This window comes from Sphaerodactylus townsendi, linkage group LG07 (assembly GCF_021028975.2).
Source record: "Sphaerodactylus townsendi isolate TG3544 linkage group LG07, MPM_Stown_v2.3, whole genome shotgun sequence".
Classification (NCBI taxonomy): domain Eukaryota; kingdom Metazoa; phylum Chordata; class Lepidosauria; order Squamata; family Sphaerodactylidae; genus Sphaerodactylus; species Sphaerodactylus townsendi.
The window spans coordinates 85221977-85246237 of NC_059431.1; the positions used below are offsets into that span (position 1 = coordinate 85221977).

A 24261-nucleotide genomic window follows, 5' to 3' on the forward strand; every position below is an offset into this window, starting at 1 on the left:
TCCATTTTTCAAAAAGCTTGCTTGTTAAAGTATGGGAACATGATCCATTGTGCACACATAGGCAACATTTCCTAGTGAGGTACATACTGGGGACACACCTGCCTGGAGCTTTAAAGTGATATGTGCAGTTTTCTATGATATCCCTGGATACACCACATCAAATGTAAACCTTAATCTCCCCGAGGTCCTCCTTTCCAACAGGTTACCTTTCCTTTAATGAAATGCAAATACCTGTCTGCCAGCAAACCTTTCCCCTCCCCACGCTTATGAATCGTGCTTTATTTTCTCTTGTGCAAAGACAGTCCCCCTGCTCCTTTTACTAAAGCTTTAGTATTAGAGTTGCGGATGCGGTGAGGTGGATAAGGCTTCCATTGTTTTCATGTTTGGAGGAGAAAAATGTCCTTTCTTTAGATAAAAGTCCTGCCTTTCTCATCAAAGTAACATTTATCTAGCTCCGTCACTTTTCCCCCCTCTTTTCCTTTGCAATCTATATAGCCATCAGTCATAACTTACTATGTTAAACCCACATGTATTTGTTTACTTAGGTGATTCTGATAAACCACGAGTGACAGTGATTACTGCAGCATGATATACTTCTTTAAAAAAGCATAATATATCTCTTTAAGATGTCACTTTGAAACTTAATGGACAATATTTTGAAAGAGTGCTAGAAAAAATGGTTTACAAAGCACATAACATCTTGAAGACTTCAGTATTTAAGGAAAAGATAACACACAAATCAAACAGAGGAACTGAAAATTGAAAATTAGTATAACAGGAAAATACTTCCTAACATGCTGGTTTCTTGTGATCAGGTAATAGTATTTTTCTAACATATAGGGAAGCATCCAAACAAATATTTCAGTTAAATGTTTTCAGCTGTTGCCTGCAAATGAATGGGGTGGGGGGAAATGAACTTCCCAAGGCCTGGGGCACCACCATTTTAAAGTGTCTGATATAACCTCCAGCCAAACTTCAGATGGACAAAAGCAGAGATCAGACCTCATGTGAAAATTCCAATGTAAAGTTATATATCAAAGGATATGATAATCTCTTGGCCCATTTTGGACCAACTGAAGTTTCTGAAAACTTTCCAAAGACACATGTAGAAAATATTACAATAATCTAATCTGGATATAATCAAGATATGCATTAAAGCGGTCAGATCAACTTTCTCCAAGAGTGAAGTAAAAGCGCCCCTGACCACAGGTGCTGTTTGTGAATCCAGCTGTAATGGTGGTTGTACAAACACATCCCAAACTTGACCTTCCTTCAACATATCTAAGCAACCTGGAGCTGAAGACTAGAGCTATTTTGTGCTCAAAGCAGTTGACAAGAAATGAGCAATTCCCAGACACAACCCAACCTGAAACGTTGAAGGAAGTCTTACTTGATAGGCTAGGCCACACAAACTATCTTTTTCTTTTTCATCACTTTGCAGTTTGTAGCAGTTTGCAGCAACTCCTCACAGGTTTTTTAAAGCCAAAAGATAATTGAAGGTTTGCCATTAACTGCCTTTGTTCTGCATCTTTTCTTCTTGGAAAGCAACATTCTTTTCAAACATCCTTGCCAAAGGGGAAATCAACCTTCACTGAAAACCATGAGGATGTTTAACTGCATGGCCACCATATTGGTGTCATACAGATAAGGGGTCACCTGACAGAGGAGTTCTCCCATGCCTCTGAGTTCTGCTCAGTGTCTGCAATATTCCGTACAGCACTAGGGAAGGATTAGAGAGACTACTGGGTGAAATATATGCTACATTTGCTTTTGTTTGGAATACTCATGTCTGAAAAACTCAGGAGTTTTAAAACTTGAGGATTTTGAACACCAATAGATGTCCCAATGAAAGGCAACATTTTATTCATTCCACGTGTTACATTCTGTGGGATCAATCAAGAAATAGTATCTTGATGATAAGTAATATTAGATCTTTCTGGTCCCAACTTGCAAAGTTAAGATTGACTAAAAGTGCACTGGTATTCAATGAGGGTGACATTTCACTCATCATGGAACACTTCTCTGGTACCAGAAGTATGCCACATGGGATGCTGAAGGAGCTAGCTTCTAAGTAAAACAGCTGTGTGAAGGGACAATTTCTCTGCTGCACCTGCTCATTTATGTTACGAATTTCTCATATGTCTTGGCCAAACCTATCAAGCCCAAGAAAATGGGGAAGAATATTGCCCACACTGACCATAAAGCTAGCACTGGGAGCTATTACCAGGTTCCACATAATACATATTTCCCCTTACGATTATCAATACCTCTAAATGCATGCATGATGATACATGGGACTATGACTAATCACAAATCAATACTTTAACAAAGGAAAAGTTTTGAAACAGTAAAGCTACTCACAAAAAATGTTTTGAAATGAGCCCACAAAAATATAAGTTCATGTCTGTTGCTTTTTTAAAAATTAGCTTAGCTGTGTTTTATTCAAACTAACACATCCTTCCTCATGCCTGTTTACTCAGCTGGATGTCCAGAGGGTCCAATTTTCCCTCCAATTGCCTTTGCACGCTAATATAATTGCTGCTCATATGGGTAATTGGTCAGCCTACAGCAGTGTTAGCATGCATTTGTTCATCTGTACTACCTGGCAGCTTCTCAAAATGAATTTTCAACCCCTAATATTGTTGAATACATGAAAACAGGGAGACTCTCATAAAGAAACACTGCAGACACTATACATATTTGGGAAGAGAAAATATATTAAACAGAAAAAATATGATCTAAGCTTTTCTCATTAAAAAAAAATACCGAAAGCATAAAGATTAACTTGGAAAAGGTATAGCTGCTTCACATGAAACAAAAATCCTAATAGGACATCCTTTTTATGGCAGAACTTCTCTGTCTCATCACACGCTGTTATATATGTTGAGTGTAAATGAATGTTTTGTCAGAAGAATCTGTTATCAGGAAGTCTTAGGTCCATCGCACATAGAAATATACTCACAGAGGAAACAGAATGCAAGAACCTACAAGTTGACTCGCCTTCAGTTACATGGCATTAACCATGCAACATGCTATATTTCTATATGAAATTCATCCTGCATGAATCAGTCCTTAGACCAAGTGAACATAGTACTGGAAAAGAAAAAAAAGTGACAAAATACTGTGCTATTTTGCGATTATATTTATTTCAACATGGTAATATTTTGTAAATGCTACCACAACCACATTTGGTACATTTAAATTAAGAGTATGTTCCTTCTGGATTTGGGCATTCAGGACATTTCAGGATCAAGCAGAATTCAGTTGTCATGACAAATCATGTACTATTTAAACCATGTTTTGCACAACAAACTTTAGTTAGCTCATCAGTCGACAAATAAGAATGATCAGTTTGCCTGTAAATTCTGGTTCATCTGCTTCTTTGTTCTCTTCCATTTGCCTGTAGAAAAGGCATATCCCATATATTGCCATCCCTGTAGGGCAGGTGGCTGCAAGCAGCAGTAATCCTCAATAAACTGCAGTTTATGAAAGTGTGACAATAAAGCACAATTAGAAAAAAAATTGTTATTAATAAAATGGTCAGAAACGTTGGGTTGCATCCAGTAATCCATTAGCAGAAGGCACTGGCTGTCATTGATCTTTTCCACATTCCTTTTTCCCTAGCAATCCTTTTGACCCCTTTGGGATATTTGCACCTTTTCCATGGATACACAGAATGCTAATTTTTAAGAGGGGGAAAATGTATGTCCAAATGTTCATGTGTATTTAAAATATTTCCCAAAATACAGTAAACATTGCCTCGTTAACAGATACAATAAAAAAGGATCATTCATCAAACAATTTGTAAAGGAAATTAAGCATCATTATATAAACAAAAGAGCCAACATAAATATAAAAATATTGTTCAGAAGGTAGCCACATATTAATGTGTGGATTTTACTATACTGTAAAGCATAGCAAGAGTTCCCCAATTTGGTACTATCCATGCATTCACATATCTCAATTGTACCACATCATTTGCCAATCATTCTTTATTAGATAAATATACAAGTACTAGACATCTTCGCAAGGTCAAATGTAAACAATTTTGCAGTATTAATGCAAGCAATCTAGATACAACCAAAAAAGAGAGGAGATCTAAGAGGACACTTCAATTTAAGTATGCTGTAAAATTTTGAATGCTTTGTTACAAAAACTGTATGTGCCGCTCAGACCAAACTTTATTATGGCACTTGGGTTTTAAACTGTTTATAAGAGAGAGTCTATATGACCTTTAATATAACAGAGAAGGGGAAAAATATATCAATTCAAGTATATTAAGATGAAAAACACTTCAAGTATATTAAGTACAGTGCCCCCCTCCGAAATCATGCAGCTACCACAATACCTACCTTCTGAATACTTTTGAGAATAATATTTTTAAATTACATCTTGATAGGATTTATATTCGTATGACTATGTGGAAAACAATGGAACTGCAGTAGGCATAACAGAGAAATGAGTACATCTATTGGCCTATGAGTACTAGTTGCATTTTTCCAGGCAGTTGTCTATTATGTGCTATGAGAAAGTTTAGGTTTCTGACAAAAAGTTGCTAGAGAACTATTCCATGGACACTGTACCATTTGTAGGAAGTTGCCCTATATATTAAGGCAATGGATTATTAAGGCTAACCTAACAGTTATGGGATTGAAATTGTGACAACTGATAATTTTGGTTGTCTGTGGATCTGCAGGAATCATAGAAAGTGATCTGAACGTTCCTTAAAGGATTCTTACACATTACCTTTTTCCAAGCTAGGGCTATGGTAAACTAAGGTTGGGGAGAATTGTCAAGGATATTTCTCAAATTAGTAGATTCAGGAAAGTGTAAATACAACCTACTTTCACTCCCTTCCAGACTTCTGAACCTATAGCCACCCTTCACAAGCCAGATTCAGAATCAAATGTTGGGTCATCTTAAATTCAGAGTCTACTAATTCTACATCTACATACTTTGTTTAGAGTTGCTTGTCAGGAAATCTTAGCTTTTGCGCTTATGATATGGATTTGTCATGCTAGAGAAGGTAGTTCTTGCATGCCTGAAGAAAACTTACTGGAATCAAACCTTTCCTCTAAATTAACTATTTCCTGAATTTACTAGCAAAATTCTGGGTAAAATTATTCACTGTTGATAAGTTTTTGTTGGTCTTTCCTGTACAAGACAATTATCGTTTTATTTACTTCTAGTTTTTGAAGACTATATAAAGACTATGTTGCTTGACAACTGCTAGGTTTGCAGAAACAAGAAAAAAGATGTATGTGGTTGCTCACTTAAACAAATTACAGCCACAGCCTATCCATGTTCAGTGGGAAGTAGCTCCCTCTGAGGCCAATGGGACTCACTTCCACAAACCTGTGCACAGGATAGCAAACCTAATGGGATTAATTATACGTTTAAATTGCCTGTTCAATTTTAACCAAAAAGACAATTTTAAACCAAAAAGACACCATTTAAAGGGCATTTAAGGCAACTTTGAAACTTCCAATGATTTTAATTTGACTGGACAATACCCAAAACTTTTAGCTTTGTTGTACTAGTACTTTTCTCTTTAGATAGGCTTTGTAGTACTCCTTGTATGATTATGTTGTTTTAACTAGTTTTACTCTGAACTGCAATACTTACATAGTAATTAAAATGATTATTGCCAGATCTGTAACAGAATACCTATAACTGTATAAATTGCAACATGAATAACATATTGATTTCAAATTTGCTGCATTTCATAGGTAGTCAAATTTAGAAAGAAAAGTGAAAACAGTTTCAGTGCTAATTGTTATATTTACAAATTATCAAATTAATTTAAGAGTCTAATATTACAATTGTTTTCAGCCGTAATATTCATTACCATGTAACTTATTGTCATTAAGCACAATATGTTTTATTAATCTCTGCACTTGTCTTGTTGATCTCCAGCAATTGAATTAAATATTCCTAATGCAGGGAGTGTTAATGTGATCTACTATATTAAACTTTCATATATTGGAAGAGGACTTTAAGATACATTTCTGCATACCACAGATTTTTTTTAAAAAGCCTGGTTTGTAATAACCAGTTTTGCTTGCCTTTACAGGAGCGTTATCAATTACGCTGCAAAAGACATTTGCGGTGTCCCAGATGTATCCCTTTTGCAGCGAGTTTTCCTTTTCCCATTCAATTCCCATGAGCTGACCAAATTAAAGATGATTTTAATAAGTTACATAGCAGTTCTATTATGTAAATTGCTTTGTAATCCTAATCTTATCTATCTCACTACAGACATGTGACGTTGGTAGCAATTATCCCTGTATAAAGGCAGGAATCTAAGGACACAGTGCCCGCTTTACTGGAAGCAAACGGCACAGAATTCATTGGAATTTATTTCTGAGGACCCATGCACAATGTCAGGATGAACGTGCAATATGTCCGTGGCTCAAGTGTGACTAAAACCTATCTTTCCAAATCCGGTGCTCCGCAATAGCTCCCAATAAGATTGACAACCCAGTCCAGATGGGGGTGTTGAAAAAACTCCTGGAGGCAAGGGAGGGTCAAACCAGCAGGTTGGCTCTCCCTGAGGCACTTACCCCAACAAAAGGGAAAATATGCCATGGGTGGCCCTGTGGTCCTCTGAGATGCAGCGCTGAGCACTATGTCAGTGCTCCTTCCCCGTCAGTCCTGCCAGCTTAGTGGCATTCCAAAGGTGTGGCCTGGGGTGGAGCCAACATTCGTCACCTTCCACCCTGAATTTGCTTCCAGTTACTTCATGGCCCAGGGCTTCGACTTATGCCACCCTTTTGGGTGGTGTAAGTCCATTTAGCCCACTAGAGGGCTTTAAGATGGTAGGGAAGGTTGTTAGGAGTTTTTGCCTCTCTGCACTGCTGAAAAGGTCTCTGGAGGCAGTGGGGCAGCGCAGCAGTAGCACCATCCTTGCCTGCCAGGTTCACTAGATTGGAGTGTTAGACAAGAAAATTGGCCATCCCTGACTGCCCAGTGCTGTAGATTGGATGTGTGGCTTCTGGCACATCTGCCCTCTCCACGAGGGTAGATGCCCCAGGAAGGGCTAATATGCCAGTGTAAGGCCATACCACTTCGGGCAGGCAGGGACTGCCAATTTTCTTGTCTAACTATCCCCTATTTTCTTGTCTAACACTCCACTTCTATAGTCTACAAAGAATCTATCATGAGAACCCTTTGACTAATATAAGAGGACAAAGTTCATATCCTAAATGCAACATTAGAACAGGAGGATATGCAGAACTACACCTATGGCATCTACGGGTAAGAGAAGATATTTGGAGCTGGAAGAAGGATTCATGAACTCACATCATGAATTAATGGCAGTGGCGCTGGAAGAGCAACAGCTGTTTATACATTAATGCTTGAATTATTGCAAAAGAAGTTCAGAATTTTAAAAAATACAGAAAACTAACCACCTTATATAGGAATACATACAGGCACAAATCCTGTTTTACAACTGTAATATAAATCTGCCAAGCTGATAAAAAACTCACACGCTGTTAATTCTTTGGTAAAATTCACAACTTTGCTACCAAAATGCTGTTCAAACAGTAGGAATGTGTATGGGAAAATGGCCATAAAGATATAGCTGCATTCAAACTAAATTGGCAGTTTCCACTGATTCCTCTTTCCCACTATAGCCTTCCAATGTAATTCCATTTCATGGAGATCAATTGGCTGGGGTGGAATAAAAGTTCCATTCTGTCATTGCAAAATGTACAGCCCCATCCAAGGTGGGGAGGGGTTGAAAGGGCTTCAGGGAGTGGTGTGGCCTTGCATAGGTGCATTAGCCCTCTCTGGAGCACCTACCCTGGTAGAGAGGGCAGTAGTGCCAGCAGCCACATCGTTGCAAAACCCAGAAGTTCAGGCCGCAGCAGGGCTGCACTGGCATACCGGGGGGGGGGGGGGGCAGTACTGGGGCATTGCTGGGGATGGAGCTGATATTAGTTGGCTCAAGTGGTAGGATTCAACTAATTTCACAACTGGTTGTTTACAAGCACTGTTTTAACAACCGAAGTGGTGTGAACCTGCTGAATCTGCCAAAGTGGTGCGAACCTGCTGAATCCCACCACAAGTTGGCTCCCTCCTGGGGTTTTGGTCCTGTTCACGGTGCAATGGCTCTTGGATGTTCACCAGACTTTCTGTGGTGTATGACCATTCTATGGGACTTTTTGACAGTGGGGAGGTCCAGGGCTTTTTCCTGCTCCCTATACCTCCAAAAAGCCCTCCAGGTTTGGATGGGGCTGTTAGTCTGAATCCAAACCATAGACTTTACCTGAGTGGATTAATTCTTCATTGATAGCACTCTCATCACACAGTTCAAAAAATCAAATCTTTTCAAAGACTGAAATGCTGTCTCTAGTTACAACAATACCCCATGTCATTCATTAGAAGTGTTAATGAGTTATTTTCACTACCTATTATTTTCACTACTCATGTTGATGTTTAAGAGGAGCACAACCATTTCTGCATCTCTGTACCTAGCAGCAGTCTAATCTTGCAAATTCTAGTCATAAACAAACTTTCCTGTCAAATTGGCTTGCATTTATAAATTGGATTATGATTCAATGTACATTGTAATACATGTCTCACTAAAAACAGCTGGAAAATGGTAAGAAAATGGCTGTTTGTCATAATGACACGGTGCTGTTAAGAAAGGATGACACTAAATTGGATTAGGCTATGCAAAGTATGTTGAAGGGTGTGTGTGTGGGGATCTTTATGCACCAACCACATTTAAACTTAGGTTGGAACTGCTTCATGTGTCTGCTCTAACCAGCTGTCTGGAGTGAAAAACACATAGGACTTGGCTCATTCACAGGCTGCCCAAATGCACCAAGAGTTTTGCAATTCAGCAGACTGCATGCTAGGTTGCAGTATATGTGGGATGGTCCACATTCCATCACAGATTCAGGTTGAGATTTTCAAGGCAAAAGACCTTCAGAAGTGGTTTGCCACTGCCTGCCTCTGTATCATGATCCCAGACTTCCTTGGTGGTCTCCCATTGAAGTACTAATAAGAGCCGACCCTGCTTAGCTTCAGAGATCTGATGAGATTGAGCTACCCTGGGCTATCCAGCTCAGGAAATGACTGCCAGTAACAAAACAATACCTCAATTACGGATCAATACAATATTCTGGCAATGATCTCCATCTCCCACAACAGTATGTTCTTTTCTTTGTGAAAACCATAAGGTTAGGACCATCATTTTTCATAGAAAACCTGCATTTACATCAAGATCTTTGTATAGTATAGAGAAAATATCTAGAGAAAGAACTGTCTTAAGTACTGCAGGGATCTATTATGTCATTCAGGGAACAGAAGATTTAAAGACATCACTTACAGTAAATATTAATAAATCAGTACTGCTGATAATTACTCTAAAGCCATTACTTTAGAGAAGGATTAATAAATAAAATATGTTAAAATATTTTTCTAGTGATAAGATAAACAATTTCTGCCAGAACATATATTAATGAATTTTAGGTGCCAAATGCTAGGCATTTCCTTTATTTCTAGTGGGTAATGCTGCTTAGCATTTCATGAACATTATGCACTTAAAAATTCAAATATCAAAAAATTAAAAGATTATAAATAAAAAGAACAGATGCAGAGAAGGGTAGAAAAGTAAGCAGCTGCCCTCGTCATATTAAAACACATTTAGGTCTAACTAATCTCTCAATTTATTATCCTAATGTTATCTTTCATAGCCACCAGAAAAAGCATAGGATTTAAACATGGGGCTTTAGCGGGCAGGAGGTGAATCCACAGCACGAGCTATCAATAGGAAACAGCAATGTCACAGACCAAATATTTTTCCTAGTTGTGAAAACTTTTTTAAAAAACTGTACTTTAACTATCTGAGTCCCATCTTCACCCCCCTAATGTACATGGAAGTGGTCAGTTTGAAGTAACATGGGAATCAGCTACTTCAAGTACTGTTTTTTGTACTGACCTTTTGAATTTGATCCAATTGAAACTTCTTTACAGTACTGTTAATAGTCAACTGTATATTCAGAATGAACAGGTTACCCGCCTGACCACTGACATAAGTTTGACATTAGCTTGACATTACTGCACACTTATCCCACATACGAAAGATTCATGATCTAGGTTGAGCAAATGATGCCACAGATGCAAAAATCTACTTCCCCGACATTTCCCATTTTTATACCTCCCCCAATTTTCTCCATATCACCCTAGATATGCAAACTGATACTTTTATTTATGTAGAGCATTTTATCCCAGCCTTCTTCCAGGGAAACATATATGATTCTCCCTTCCTGCATTTTCGCTTCATAACAATCCTGTGAGGTAGGTTATATTGAGTGAGTGTGGCAAACGAGGATCTGAACTTCGGTCTCTCGGATCCAAGTCCAAAACTCTACTCACTGCACCACACTGGTTCTCAGTGTACTGGCTTTTCAACAGAAGTATGTTCGAAACACCATCTGAACCACAACAATTGAATTTCTGAGCAAGTGTCTATTTTTCTCTAGTGGATCACTGTCTTATAAACTAGTGGATCACTGTCTTATAAACATTTTTCCTAATATCATACACATGAAGAAGCTTTAGTGGGTAGCAGGACAATCCAGAATATTAGTTATCAATAAGGGAGTAAGAAATAGAGAATCCTGTCTGAATCAGAGCAGTATTTTTACTTTAGTGTGGGGTGCAATGTCATTACATAAGTCAGCCAAGAGAGGGCACTTTGGGAACAACAGAAGGAGAGATCTCTCAAACTCTTAACAGCATGTCACAACTTTCAGAAAAATTGTTAAACCTGCATAAGGCAAGTACTGGCAACATTTTACTCACTTCAGCTCGCAAAGGCTGCACCAGGCAACTAATGAGAAAAGCAGTAAACAGTTCGTGTGAGAAGAGCTGAGCTTCAAGTGCTAACACTGTTTTGAAATTTGTATTTAAAATAAGCATTAGTGATGAATGTTAACCCTTACACAAGCTGTTCTGATTTATTTTAAAAAATGTGTAAAACAAGGTTATAAGATCAGGTTCACAAGACATTCTAGCCAAAAACGAAAGAAACAACAGTGTATCCTTGAAAGAAAACCATGTATGCTGATTGGGTCCAAAAAGCCCCAATGACTTTGATGACCTTCAAATGACTAATACCCTTAACCACTAACTAAACTGCGTAAAGCAAATCAATGGTTTTCTGGAAGTCCCATTTTATCTATACTGCACCAAGTACAGTAATTCTTGATACTAGGAGAGCAATTGCTGCAAAACATGGACTAAATTACAGTCACAAAGTCTTGGATCCAATGCAACATGAAACCATCATGAGACATTACAAAGCAGGTTCCAGCTTCTGAACGCCTTCCTTTTTCTTCTTTTCTAGCCTTCCCCTTGTGAACGCCATCTCCTTCCTGTATTTCCTGGTTTTTAGCATGTCATAAGTTTTCATTTCTTCTAAACCAATATACTGTGGTCTGCCCGGCTCACCGTTAATGAAACTATGGTTGCTGATAAACAAAAAGTGTAGGAGGGAATGTGGAAAGCACGAGAGTAGGAAGGAAGAACATGAAGTAAATCTGACACTCATCAATGTTAATGCCTAACTAAGCAAAAATCATGGTAAAATGCCAATTCTAATGTTTTAGAGGTGGAACATATGTTGGCAGCAAAAAAGCACTGAGCATTGTCCAATAAGCACTTGGAGTCTCTTCCTATTTAGCAACTATTTACAAATGACCATAATTTATAGATTTATAGATGAAGAGTTGTTTTTTATATCCTGCTTTTCTCCTTTAAGGAGTCTCAAAGCAGCTTACAATCACCTTCCTTTTCCCTCCCAAAAACCTTGTGAGGTAGGTGGGACTGAGAGAGTTCTGAGAGAACTGTGAGTAGCCTGAGCTCATCCAGCAGGCTTCATGTGGAGGACTGGGAAAATAAACCCAATTTACCAGATTAGAGTCCACTGTTCATGTGGAGGAACAGGAAATCAAACCCAATTCCTCAGGTTAGTCTACTACTGTTAACCATGATGCCATGATATCTCTGTTAATTAAACACCTGACAGGTCACTTTTAGGAATAACTGACTAGGTTTTAGTTAGTTTTATGAGGAGAAAGATAGCTTGTAATGAATATGTCAACTATCCAAATTCCATAGTTCAGTATAATCAAGTAGGTACTAGGTAAGCTGTTGTTTATAGATCTGGGTTTCTTACACAGCATATATGAATGGCATTCACCGCTATAACTAAGGAATGGTTTAAAAGTGATTCTACCTATGGGCAAAGAAAGCATGGGTTTAGCCAACGTACTTTATGTGCCATGTTATATACATGTAGCATTTACATTCCATCACAGAATGGGCTACAGATTGTTGGTGTATGCCAATTAGCCAGCGCTCCAATAACACCTTTTATATGTTTCAGCAATAGGATGGAGTGCAACACAGGTAAATGTTTTGACCGTGGAAACATCACATTTCATTCAGCATAAATACAGATCTAGCATATGAACAGATGAATCAATCAGCTTTGCCTTACTTGACAAATTTTTCCCAACAACTGACATCTTAAAACTACCAGCCCCGCTGCTACAAATGGCTGGTACAAGGACTCCTGCAAGTACAAAATCTATCATGTTTTTATCCCATCGTTCCTCCAATAAGCTCAGGGCTTCATATATGGCTCCTCTTCCTCATTTAACCTCAAAACAATCTTGGGAGAGGGGTTGAAAAAGAAAAAGAGAAAGAATGACTAGCTTCCTGGCTGAATGAGGATTTAAAACCACATGTTCCAGGTCCTAGTATGACACTCACACCACTACACTACTCCAGTTATAGGAAGTCGTGTACTTCCCATATGGCAACATTTGACAGAACAGCTGCAGAAAATGAAAGAAGCAAGTGCCAGAACAAACATAGATACCATAGGTATAGTTGCTTTCTGTGACATCGGGAAAATTGAAGTCACACCACACTGTGCTTACATCAGCACTGACCATCTACTATCTGACTTCGTGAGTTGATGTTCCTGTACAGTGACTCATAAAACTGGGTCAGATGCTGCTTTGTTTGCCTTTGAGTTGGTGTTTTGAATAGCTTGTATGCCTTGAACTGAGAACTGTCTTCATCAAAACCATCCCAGAGCTAAGATTCAGTTTACCATTTGACAAGCTCTAATATTAAATCACGTGGGCATGCCTGCTTGTTTTCACTTTCAGTAACCTTCTGAATATATTAGAACAGTCTTGTTCACAGTAGCTAATGCTTATCGCTAACATCCATATTCAGTATATAAATACTATTTTAAAAATATTTCCCACATATATTACCCATTATATAAACACCTGGAATTTAAATTTTAAATATTTTGAGTGACTATACAAAACAAGAATTATTATAGAGACAACACATTATTTTATATGCCAGACACATTACAGTGATTAGTGAAACCTTTAGGCATGATCCAGCCAAAGATTTCAAGTATCACTGATTTTGGTGGAAACAATTTGTGGCTCAGTCTGGCTGTATCAATGGGTCTTAGTATTCACTAGGTAGTAAACATTGCATCTTTCCACAGGTGTTTTAAACTCTCACACTGAAACCTGTGGATTTCAAACTGCTTAACTTTGGGCTGGATCATGCCACATTGTTTTAAAGTTTGCATTTCTAAGATACATAAACCACATAAGACTAGAGTAGAATTATTGCATTTACAAATAGAAGAAAAGAAACTTCTATAGCACTATAGACTATCCTCTCAAATTATGGGATTTTTGTCATTGTTTCTATTTTTACACAGGAACAATAAAAACACAATATTATAAAACTGAGGACATAAGACAAAAAATTGCCCTTGATTAAAAAAAATACCATTAAAATTTCACCCTTTTCAAGTGATGAGCTGCTCAGTTAATATCATCTACAATAAATGAAGGAAGGCATAGAAATTTTTAAACCAAATTAGCAGATTAATCCGGAAAGTATTGATTTTAAAAAAGAATTAAAAAATTCAAGGCGGACAAGACACTTTTCAAACCTATCGGACAGTGTAAATGCCAGTGTTTCTACCAAAAATTATTATCCAGTATCAAAACAAAATTTTCATAACATTTGTATATCAACAAATGTGTTGGTTATTAACCTTAAATACTAAAATAATATCTCTAAAAAGCTGTTTGAAAGTAAGTACACTTTAAAAGTAAACAGAGAAATGTCCATTAATCCCACAACGGAATCAAAATCATTATTATTAAAATAAAGCCTGGGGCACATTGTGATGTCTAAGATTGGTGGGTAGATTTTAATTGACTTGAGGACTGTCATAGTTCTATTATCACAAAACCTGCAACACATTTCCAGCATGGAGGACCCATCTGTGCCCACCATCCATCTGTTTAGACATGATTGGCAAAGTGGTAGGGAACTCGCAGTGGTCGTCTTTGCCTGAAAGGAATAAACCACAGGATCTTCCAGCGAGTGCCAAAAACTTCTGAGAAGGTCTGCTGCCATGGCTTTCGCGGTCTTGATCTACAGACAACAGCATTATTAGTGAAAGACAGAACTCCCATGGTGCACTTCAGTCAACATGAACAATACAGGGTTGGCTGGGGATCCATTACTCGACTCTGAGGAACTGCATCCCAGCCACCACAAGCACAGTTTCCTTTTCAGCATGGCATGCAGCTGATACTTTATGAGAAGCACAGAATGCATCAACATTACGCCTAAGATGATCTTCATGGTCAACACAGTGCCAACAAACAAAACAAAATTATTTCTGGCCTGTGCTTTTGCAAGTCTAATTTTGATGGCTTTAGATAGGACAGATTAATCTGTAGCAAATTTGCACTCTGTAGCAACTGCAGGAATAAAATAAGACATGCAAAGTTTAGTTCCTTCTTCATATATACAGTGTTTAACCATATCTGCTTTTCAAAAAACCCAAGCAGAGATACTTACATTTCTTCACAACAATTTGCCAGTTTTTCTATACTTGTGGTGTCCTGTTATATAGAAAAGCAAAATTATTCAATATTCCCTCCATACCAATGCCATTACAACACACTCCTATTGTCTGGGTTTTAAAAAAAAAGTTTCAGGATTGTTTTTAAAAATAAAAAATTTAAACAAAATTCATAAAACATATACACATGCTTTAATAACTTGAACTAATATGCTGCCCAAGCTTGGTACACTGAATGCTTTCAAATTTTATGTAATTGAAACATTCAGCTCACTCCAACAATAGCAGTAATGCCTTTCTTGCTCTTAACCTGAACTGTTTAACCATCAAAAGTCTATTTGAGATTTACAGCACAGATATTTCACCTGAACACCATGACTAGAGTAAGTTACTGATTAGTCTGAAGATGAAGTAGTTCTGGCAGCTAAACCCATGAAAACAAGCGTGCGCTTTGCTCACAAGTTATGCCTGCTACGTAGATGAATGAATCTGAAACTTCTTTCATGTAAAAGTGAACTTGTGTAACTTACTCTGTGAAAAGAGTGAGTATCGGAGCAATCTAAGGAATTTAGCAGGTCAACTGCTGAGAATAGAACAGATCTTGTGGCTTGCTTCCTGGTACCCCAATAAAAAATCAAAACAGTAACATGTAAAAGGATTCAGATCTCACTTCTAAAATACCAGTTTCACCTAGATCTCCCACCATTCTCCCACTAGATCTCCGCATTCCATCTTCCACTCCCATTAGCATTAATGACCCGTCAGCCTCCTTGAAAAATTCCCTCTACCAACTGATGGGTAGAACTACTACTACTACTACTACTACTACTACTACTACTACTACTACTACTACTACTACTACTACTACTAATAATAATAATAATAATAATAATAATAATAATAATAATAATAATAATAATAATAATAATAATAATAATAATAATAATAATACAAGTAGGAATAATATAATTTTCAGCAGAGCCAAAGGATCTGTTGTACAGATGCTGTGTCTTATGTCCTCAGCTTTATAAAACGAAGGCACAAATGTGAAAGACCCATTTTACATAGCTATCTCACACTTCTGCTAAGAGAGTACAGGTCAGCCTTTGTAACAATATTGATTGATTCACAAAGAAATGTTTCACTTTCTCAATCACCAATAGTATTTCCTGTGGAGTTAAGCTTTCACTAGTAGCCTTGTGTCTAAATACTGACCCAGAATGACCCTGCTTAACTCAGTACATCTGAGGAGATCACAGCTTGAAATGGCATGGCTGAGAAACATCTTCAATAAGTAATAAACAATGGTGGAACAGTAACAAGCAAGCTAAGCAAGAGTGGGTGTTCTCATTAAATGCATGTTGAATGCTTGGCAAAAATAAGAAGGTTATACGTTTAACAAGGGCTCTTCAATAAGTAATGAACAGGCCAGCATTCAAATGTCAACTGCAACACATTTTTGACATGGACTCATAAACATGTTGAGAAAGGTGAATTAGAAGAGCTTTCCAAGGCAATGGTGACATAATCAGATAGCTTCACTCTGCAGCTGACAGCAAATGAAATGCCAAAGTTGGAAGGAACAGCTTTCTGCAAGGTTTAGCACACTATCCATTTTAATATCTCAAGTGATCTATTTTACAGATGCATCAAAAGTAAACTGAAATCTACAAATGCTTCAGAACTGGCTAAACAGTACAAACGAACTAAAATTAAAAATGCTGGAGAGGTAAACGCTTCAAAATTCAACAAGTATAGGAAAACTTCCATGTAGAGAGCAACCTATCAGTATGCAAGTAAAAGGCAGACAATAATCAGTTACACATCAACCAGTTGTATTAGAACTATAAGAATTAGTTATTAAGCAGTTTAATTAAGAATGCCCAGTATAGCTTCTGATAATGGTTTGGCATTGACTGATATTTGCATGTCATGCTCCCTTGCACATCATGGCCATTGTGTAGAGCTGGTAAGCACGTTGCCTCATATATCAAAAAACACAGAAGCTTTTGCTCATACAGAGCCCCACAGAATAGCATGAATACCGCTATTCCAACGTGCATAACACAATCCTCGACTGGGATAACAATGCCTCTGATGAGGGGAGTGCTGACTCTCGAAACCCTGTTGATCTTTAAGGTGCTGCTAGACAAACCTGATAATGTCAATGTCAATCTGAGTTTTAAATAACAAATATGGATATATTTTCTATTTTTATTTATTTTTATTTTATTATATTATATTTATACCCTGCTCATTCCCGGCAAAGGCCGGGCTTAGGGAAGCTTACGGTGAAGTTAAAAACATGATGTCAATAATATAAAATAAATTTAATACTGAAACCAAACATCTACGATGGCACACTATTTAACACAATCCTATCCTAAAATTTTATCCCCTCCCCTGACATAAATCATTCTCTATTTATCAGGGGGAAGTGTGTGCAAGTTGGAAATGTGCAAGGGAAGCGAGACTCAATTATTAGTTGGATTTTATAGACTCATTGGGAGCCTCAAACAAAGGCCCATGGAACGTCTCAGTCTTGCAGGCCCTACAGAACTGATTAAAGTTGCAGGCCCTATGGAACTGATTAAACTGTAGTGATGTCATGCCCTGACCTGGATGGCCTGGGCTAGCACTATCTTGTCAGATCTTGAAAGCTAAGCAGGGTTAACCCTGGTTAGTATTTGGATAGGAGGCCACCAAGGAATACCAGACCAGGGTTGATATGCAGAGAAAGACATAGGCAAACCACTTACGTTATTCTCCTGCCTTGAAAAACCCATAAGGGGTCACCACAAGTCAGCTGTGATTTGATGGCCCTTTACACACAGACACACACACAGAGTGATGTCTGATTCAGGCTATTTGAAATTGAGGGATGTTTTACTCAAAGGGCATGTTAGGTACATTTTAAGTACATAGGTTTTAACAAAATGTTCTTATGGAACAGAACAAACCAATTCTATTTCAAGGTTAGGAAACAATTTTTGTTGTCAGTTTTATTTGTAAAACTATTTGCCCTCAAATCACATTTCCCATTACTTCCAAAGAGAAGTTTAAATGTTGTCAAGTTGTCCAAATCTTGTGATGAAGTGAAATATAAATCAAATGTGTAAATGATGGGAATACTTTTATTCAGAAGGATGATCAGAGAAGAATAGCATTCAAAACTCCATCAACGGCAAGATGGGCCTTATCACTTTGTGTTGGATAATGACAGAGGGTCAATCTGATATCAGACTCCTACATAAAACCATACATGGCACAATTATTTTGTATTTTCATATACACAAGTACAGACAATGATTGTCTTAGAAAAACACTGACACGCCAACCTGATTGTGGTTGTTGCTTTTCCGAAACTTAATTACAAGGATTAATATTGCCTTTGATTAAATTTCTGGCATTTTTGAAGGAAAAGAACACAAGTAAAGCCCTCATTATTAAACTAATCAAAATAGTATTTAATAGATTATCCGATTAAAAATATGATTAAAATATTTTACTTAATTATAAGAGAGTAAGATACTTATCTGAGATGAAAAGCATTTTACATTACAAATGCATCAATTTGTGAGCCAATGTTTCTATTTGAAACTGTTTTGCTTTGGTTTTTGTTTTGTTTTTGCCATCATGTCGCTGGTGACTTATGGCAATCTCATGAGGTTTTCATGGCAAGAGATATTCAGAAGTAATTTGATTTTGTCTGTTTCTTGTTGGTCTCCCATCCAAATGCTAACCATGACTGACCCCACTTAGCTTCTGAGATCTGATGAGTAGCCTAGGCTATCCAGGTTGGGGTGTATTAAAAGTAGATAATACTGCATTACATAAAGATTGGGTTTTTTTAAATTACATATCTCCAAAATGGTGAACAAAGGGCTGGAGAAAGGGGAGGCGAGGTTTTTTAACAATGTATCTCCAAAATGGTGGACAAAGAGCACTTCTCATCTGAAAGTCTTCAGGGCACTTCCCATCCCAAAGTTTCCAGACACTGATTGTGTTGGTTTGGAAGAGAATACTGAAGAGAGCTTGGCTATCTGGCTGGCGTACCAACTGCCTAATGCACCAGCTGAAACCTTGTCATGCCTACTGAAGGGGGTATCCAGTTGAGCCTTGGGAGACTCCATGCAGATGCTGCTGCCTCCACATAGGTCACAGACCTGGTGTCCTCCATGGCAATGCATTACGCTCTTCAAACAACCACTTATTGATGGTCCCTGGCCTGAAGAGTATCTCGCTGTCATAAACAAGAGCCAGAGCCATCTTTGGCTCTGGCCTGGTGGGACACACCATCTAATGATATCAAGGCCCTGCAGGATCTATCACAATTTCACAGGGCCTGCAAAATGGAGTTGTTCCACCAGGCCTATGGTTGAGGTCTGGAAGGGTAATTGTCCACCTTATCTGGCTGTCCTTTCCCCACTCCCCTTTTCCTTTCTTTTCCCTTTCCCCTTCTTTTTTCCTTTTTCTTTCCTTGATTTTGTTATTAAGGCATTACTAACCCTATCTTTTATATTCTTGGGTGCCATAATTGACTATTATATTGTTTTTATTGTATTAAATGTTGTAAGCCATTTTGAGACTGTAGAAATTCCATAAACATAAACAAAACACTTTGTTTTATGCAAAACCAGCATCCTTCACAATTTCTCCTTTAAAGAAATTTTGTTATAAATTACAGAGTATAAGTAGCCTAGGTTTTCTGATCAACCACTACTATTCTCATAATGTAAATCTCTAATAAAATATAAAGGGTATACAAGGCACTTTAGTCAGAGGAACAGAACTTTCCCACCTCTCTCTCTCCACCACAGCCTCCCCCTGTACTGATGCTCCTGTGAGACAGGAGAGTCTTAGGAACAGCATGAGAGGCAAACTGGGGGTCTGCAGTACTAAGAGACAACTCATGGAAATTGCCCCACCACTTAATTATTGGTGGAAAATGCACTCTGGATCCAGCCAAATATTACTCCATGAATACCGGTGGGCCTTACATTAGCAGCTTGGGTGGAAGTTTCCACTAGCTTCTTACTAAATACTGCAAGCTGTTCTTTATAACAACCGCATGTGCACATGAAACTCCTCTGTGTGGAGGCTGTCCCGTTCAATTAAATGGAAGAACCAAACTTATGCATTTAGAACTGGCCCTTCCATTAACATGGATATGTAAGCCACTGCAAGTAAGAACCTCTCTATACAAAACAATATGTTACATCACTCGTGTAAGCTTCTATTGCAAAACTACCATTCACTTCAATACAAAATTTGCAATGTATCTTGCTCTGTCTCAAATGCTGAACCTCTGCTTCCAATTTAAATAATGCACATGTTATTTTTAGGCTGAGTAGAACATAAAGAACTCCAAATGCTTAGCCAATTTTGTTTTAATTTTAAAAATGATCAACCACTACTATTCTCATAATGTAAATCTCTAATAAAATATAAAGGGTTACAACACTGCACTTTATTAAGAATGACTGAAAATTTACCAGAACTGTGCAATACAAATAAGGACTTTCAAAATCAGATGATTATATTGTTATTTTCCTTGCAAAACACTTGAGAAAACAAAGATAAATTCTCTATTACCTCACTCAACTGGTCATCATTTATGTTCAACAACACCATCATAACACTGTATAATGGTTAGAAATGTAATTAATAGGCAACCCTTGTTACATGAATCAAATTAATAACATAAGTAGAGGTTTAGTTAAGGATATTTGGAAGTACCCATTTAAAAAGCTATATGAATGCACTCAGAAATATTTCAGCAGATGGAGAAACTCAAATTACATTGTAAACAGTACAAACAAAATATGTCACCTGTGTAATATGTTTTGTCTTACATTCAGTGACAGGTTGATGACCAAGCTAAAATTCTTTTTAAAAAAAATCCTTTAACTCTGTTAATCATTTGGAAGAACATACGGAAAAATGAAAATGCATCCTGTTTAGAATTTTAAATAAAAAACAACCCAAAAGTAATCCTTAAAATTAGGCTTCAGATTAGTCTCTTCAAAGGATGCAGTTTGACTGAAACATCTGGTAGTGTTATGTTGAGAGACAGACCTTTTTTAACTTTGGAAATGAGATTAGTAGATCAGTTATTTGTAAGTGTCCAAGTAATTTCTAATTATTTTATCTGGGTCACAGATAATCCGCTTTTACTGGCCTCCCACAATGACATCAGAGGATCATTGCTTAAGTGATTATCCTGTTACCTTCCAGCAGCCACTGGAAAGCTGGATTTTCCATTTGTAGAGAGAAAGAAATACTCAAGTGCTCCAGACATGCATCCAACCAAATAACAACCCCCTACAAAGTTTGATAAGAAAAACATGAGCTCTCAGGACACTTACCGTCTCTAAAACTATTGACAAATCAAAAAATAAAATATACCACTATATCTTGAATTTGTTTGAACAAAGAAATGCTGTACAAATCACACAGCGATGATATAACTTAGGATTTTAAATAAATGTTCATTGCTTATAGCAGAAGTATCACTTACATACTTCAGGTAGCTAGAGTATACAAGGGAAGGTGAATCACAGTGCATCTTAAGCAGAGTTACATCATTAAGTCCATGGGCTTAGAAGCATGTAACACAGCTTAGGCTTGTATTTGTTTGTAACAGCTTGTTGTTAATATTGTGGACATTTTAATTGTAATCCACCTCGGGCAGGACCCTAACAAGAAGGCATAAAAATATCCCCAAATACATTTTTAAAAGTAATCTAAATTATGTTGAATACTGTGTCTTTGTATTTACAGAAAACACTTTTCTCCCCAGTGGGGACCCAGCAGTTTTGTCTCCCATCCTACTTTATCCACACAGCCACAACCCTGTAAGGTAAGTTAGGCTTAAAGAGAATGACTAGCTCAAAGTTACCCAGTTAGCATCAATGGCAGAGTGAGGATTCAATGCTAGCTCTAAATTCAAGACAGATGAATGTCAAAAAAGTAAATTTTGGCACGTTGAAAATAAGAACTAACATGGATGTTAGCATGCTAGAAAATTATCATTTTAGTAACTATTTTTAAATTGTAAATATCTAAAATCAGAAACAAATGCACTTGGAAATTTCTGGAAACTTCTCACTGCTATTAGATGACATTTGGAGGTTATTCTGGTCTGTTCCCTCAACATAAGGTTGCCTCAAGTTGGTGAAAGGATAATTTTTTTAAAGGGTAAGGAAGGGTCCTGGCAACTACTGGTCCAGATGGAGTGTTGCCAGAACCAACTTCAGATCAGTAGAGAGTAGTATAAAAATAGTTTACAAAATCCGTTTGTGAGTAAAGCCAAACAGCTTCTTATAAGTAACAAGAATCCAGTAAAATGTGGATATGCATCCTGCCAGCAACAGTCACCTGCCAATTAGTGCTAGGGAAATGCAGATGGAGAGGAAGGGGTTTATTAGCTCCTCATAGATACCTGTCCACTTATTCAGGATTGGTTACCCCATACCCTCCAAAATGGGCAAGGGCCAACCCTGGAGTCTTGAACTTCTCTGGACTTTAGGCACAATGACAGAAACCAATCCCTTCCCTTCATAGAGAAAAGTCTTCTATAAAGTGCAAGCAAATACAAAAAAAGATCACCCAAATGCCAACAAATGAAGAAAATTATAACAACACCCAGCCTCTAGGTCCATAGTTCTTTGTAGCCTGTATTAAATGAAGCAAATGGATATCAAAAAATGTAAAAAAAATAACTGTTGATGAGGGTTATATGAATAGTAAATAAAATATTTTGTATAATCTATAATTATCCATAATTATTCTTAAACAGTTTAATTAATTTCACACTGTGAATTGTAATGTAATCAGCACACATAGGCAGAAAAGTGGCCTTGTACTAAATTAGAACCCAGGTCTATTAAAGTCAATATTGTCTACTCAGATTTGCAGCAGATCATGGTCTTGGGCAGAGGTCTTTAATATAGCCTGCAGTCTGATCCTTTTTACTAGATATGCTGGGGACTGAACCTGGAACCTTCTGCATGGCAACCAGAAGCCCCGCCTCTGAGCCATAGCCTGTTCTAGGATAATGGGTATAATCTACCATAGTCCACTGTGGGCACAGAACATGTAGAAGTTCCCCAAAGAGCTCTGTCCACGGTTATATGAGAGGTGCACCAAGACTTAACGTTTCTTGTAAAGGCTAGTCATGGGATGAGCAAGAAAACAAAGTGGATTGAATTTATGGAAATATCTGTGCACGAGTGCTGTGCCCATGATACACTATGTCATGTTGAATATGTTTATTATATTTTTACTTTTTGATATAATTTATTGAATTCACATGTTTGGCAGCGCAATATAAATATTTTAATAGGAGCGAAAAAAGATATGTGTAAAATGTTCTCAACATTTAATGATGAAGGCATGTGGCTTTTCAATATGTTTTTTTTAGGCTGAATCAGTCATGAATGCACAAATATGATGAATTCAGACTTCTATACATATAGTTTCAAGGAACCTTCTGAACAAAGTGACAAGTGGCACAAGGAAGAAGCATGTAATTGTGCAAAATCCCCACCTCAGGGTAGCAGAGCATACCTAAGGATACAGCTTGCAATCCATGCATCCTGCTTCATCTCAGTTTCCAAAATCATTTCAAGATATAGTGAAATCTGATATGAATGTATTTTAAACCTTCATAAGATTGCCTTTCTTGTTCTCTTTAAATATTGTGTTCTTGTATATTCTTCTACTCAATCTTGGAGTCTCAACCTTACCTTTCCCCCTATTAAATCATTTGTTCAGTAGAATTATATTGTATCTGATCTACTGCTCTTAAACCCAGCTAGAACAAGTCTCCATTTTCCTGTTTTCCCACCAGGACACTCTCTTCCAGGACCTCATGTTATGCCATTTTGATATGATATGCTTGGTTTTCCTTTCTTACCTTTGCTTTTGTTCAAAATACTGTTGAACAATATTTAATGTAACCCACTTACTATGATAAGGGTTCTCCATCATATGGTTCTTCATTTGCTCCTGATTTTTTATCTTAACTGAACATATTTTACTCAAAAAGCTTCCAGTTTCACCAGTATTTTAGTTAATCCTTTTCATCCTCCTTCATTCCTTTCCTCTCCCCACCCAAAGCCCCTCACATTGTGCTGCTTCTTTCTTCTAATGTTTTTAATTGCAGATTTCTCCCTTTCTCTTCTAAACCGAAAATGATGTAAAAATGATGCACTGATGTTATGCTAGTTCTGCTCTTATGTAAAGTGAGTTTACTTCTCTGGTTTCCCTTTCTCTCTCTTTCTACTTGTAGTTTTTTGCTTTTCTTTTAATGTATG

At 37.4% G+C, this 24261-nt stretch overlaps 1 protein-coding gene across 6 annotated transcripts in view; it reads right to left on the reverse strand.

Moving 5' to 3' along the window:
* Positions 1-13369: 13369 nt before the first annotated feature.
* Positions 13370-24261, reverse strand: part of ZDHHC21 (zinc finger DHHC-type palmitoyltransferase 21) — a 34215-nt gene continuing 23323 nt past the window's right edge. For all 6 annotated transcript variants that reach the window (XM_048504000.1, XM_048503997.1, XM_048504001.1 and 3 more), the window contains 2 exons: positions 14938-14981; positions 13370-14505 (listed from right to left, as the gene is read on the reverse strand). In XM_048504000.1, the coding sequence (XP_048359957.1) occupies positions 14373-14505; positions 14938-14981 (177 nt within the window). In that variant the 3' untranslated portion in view covers positions 13370-14372. The remainder of the gene's footprint in view (positions 14506-14937; positions 14982-24261) is intronic.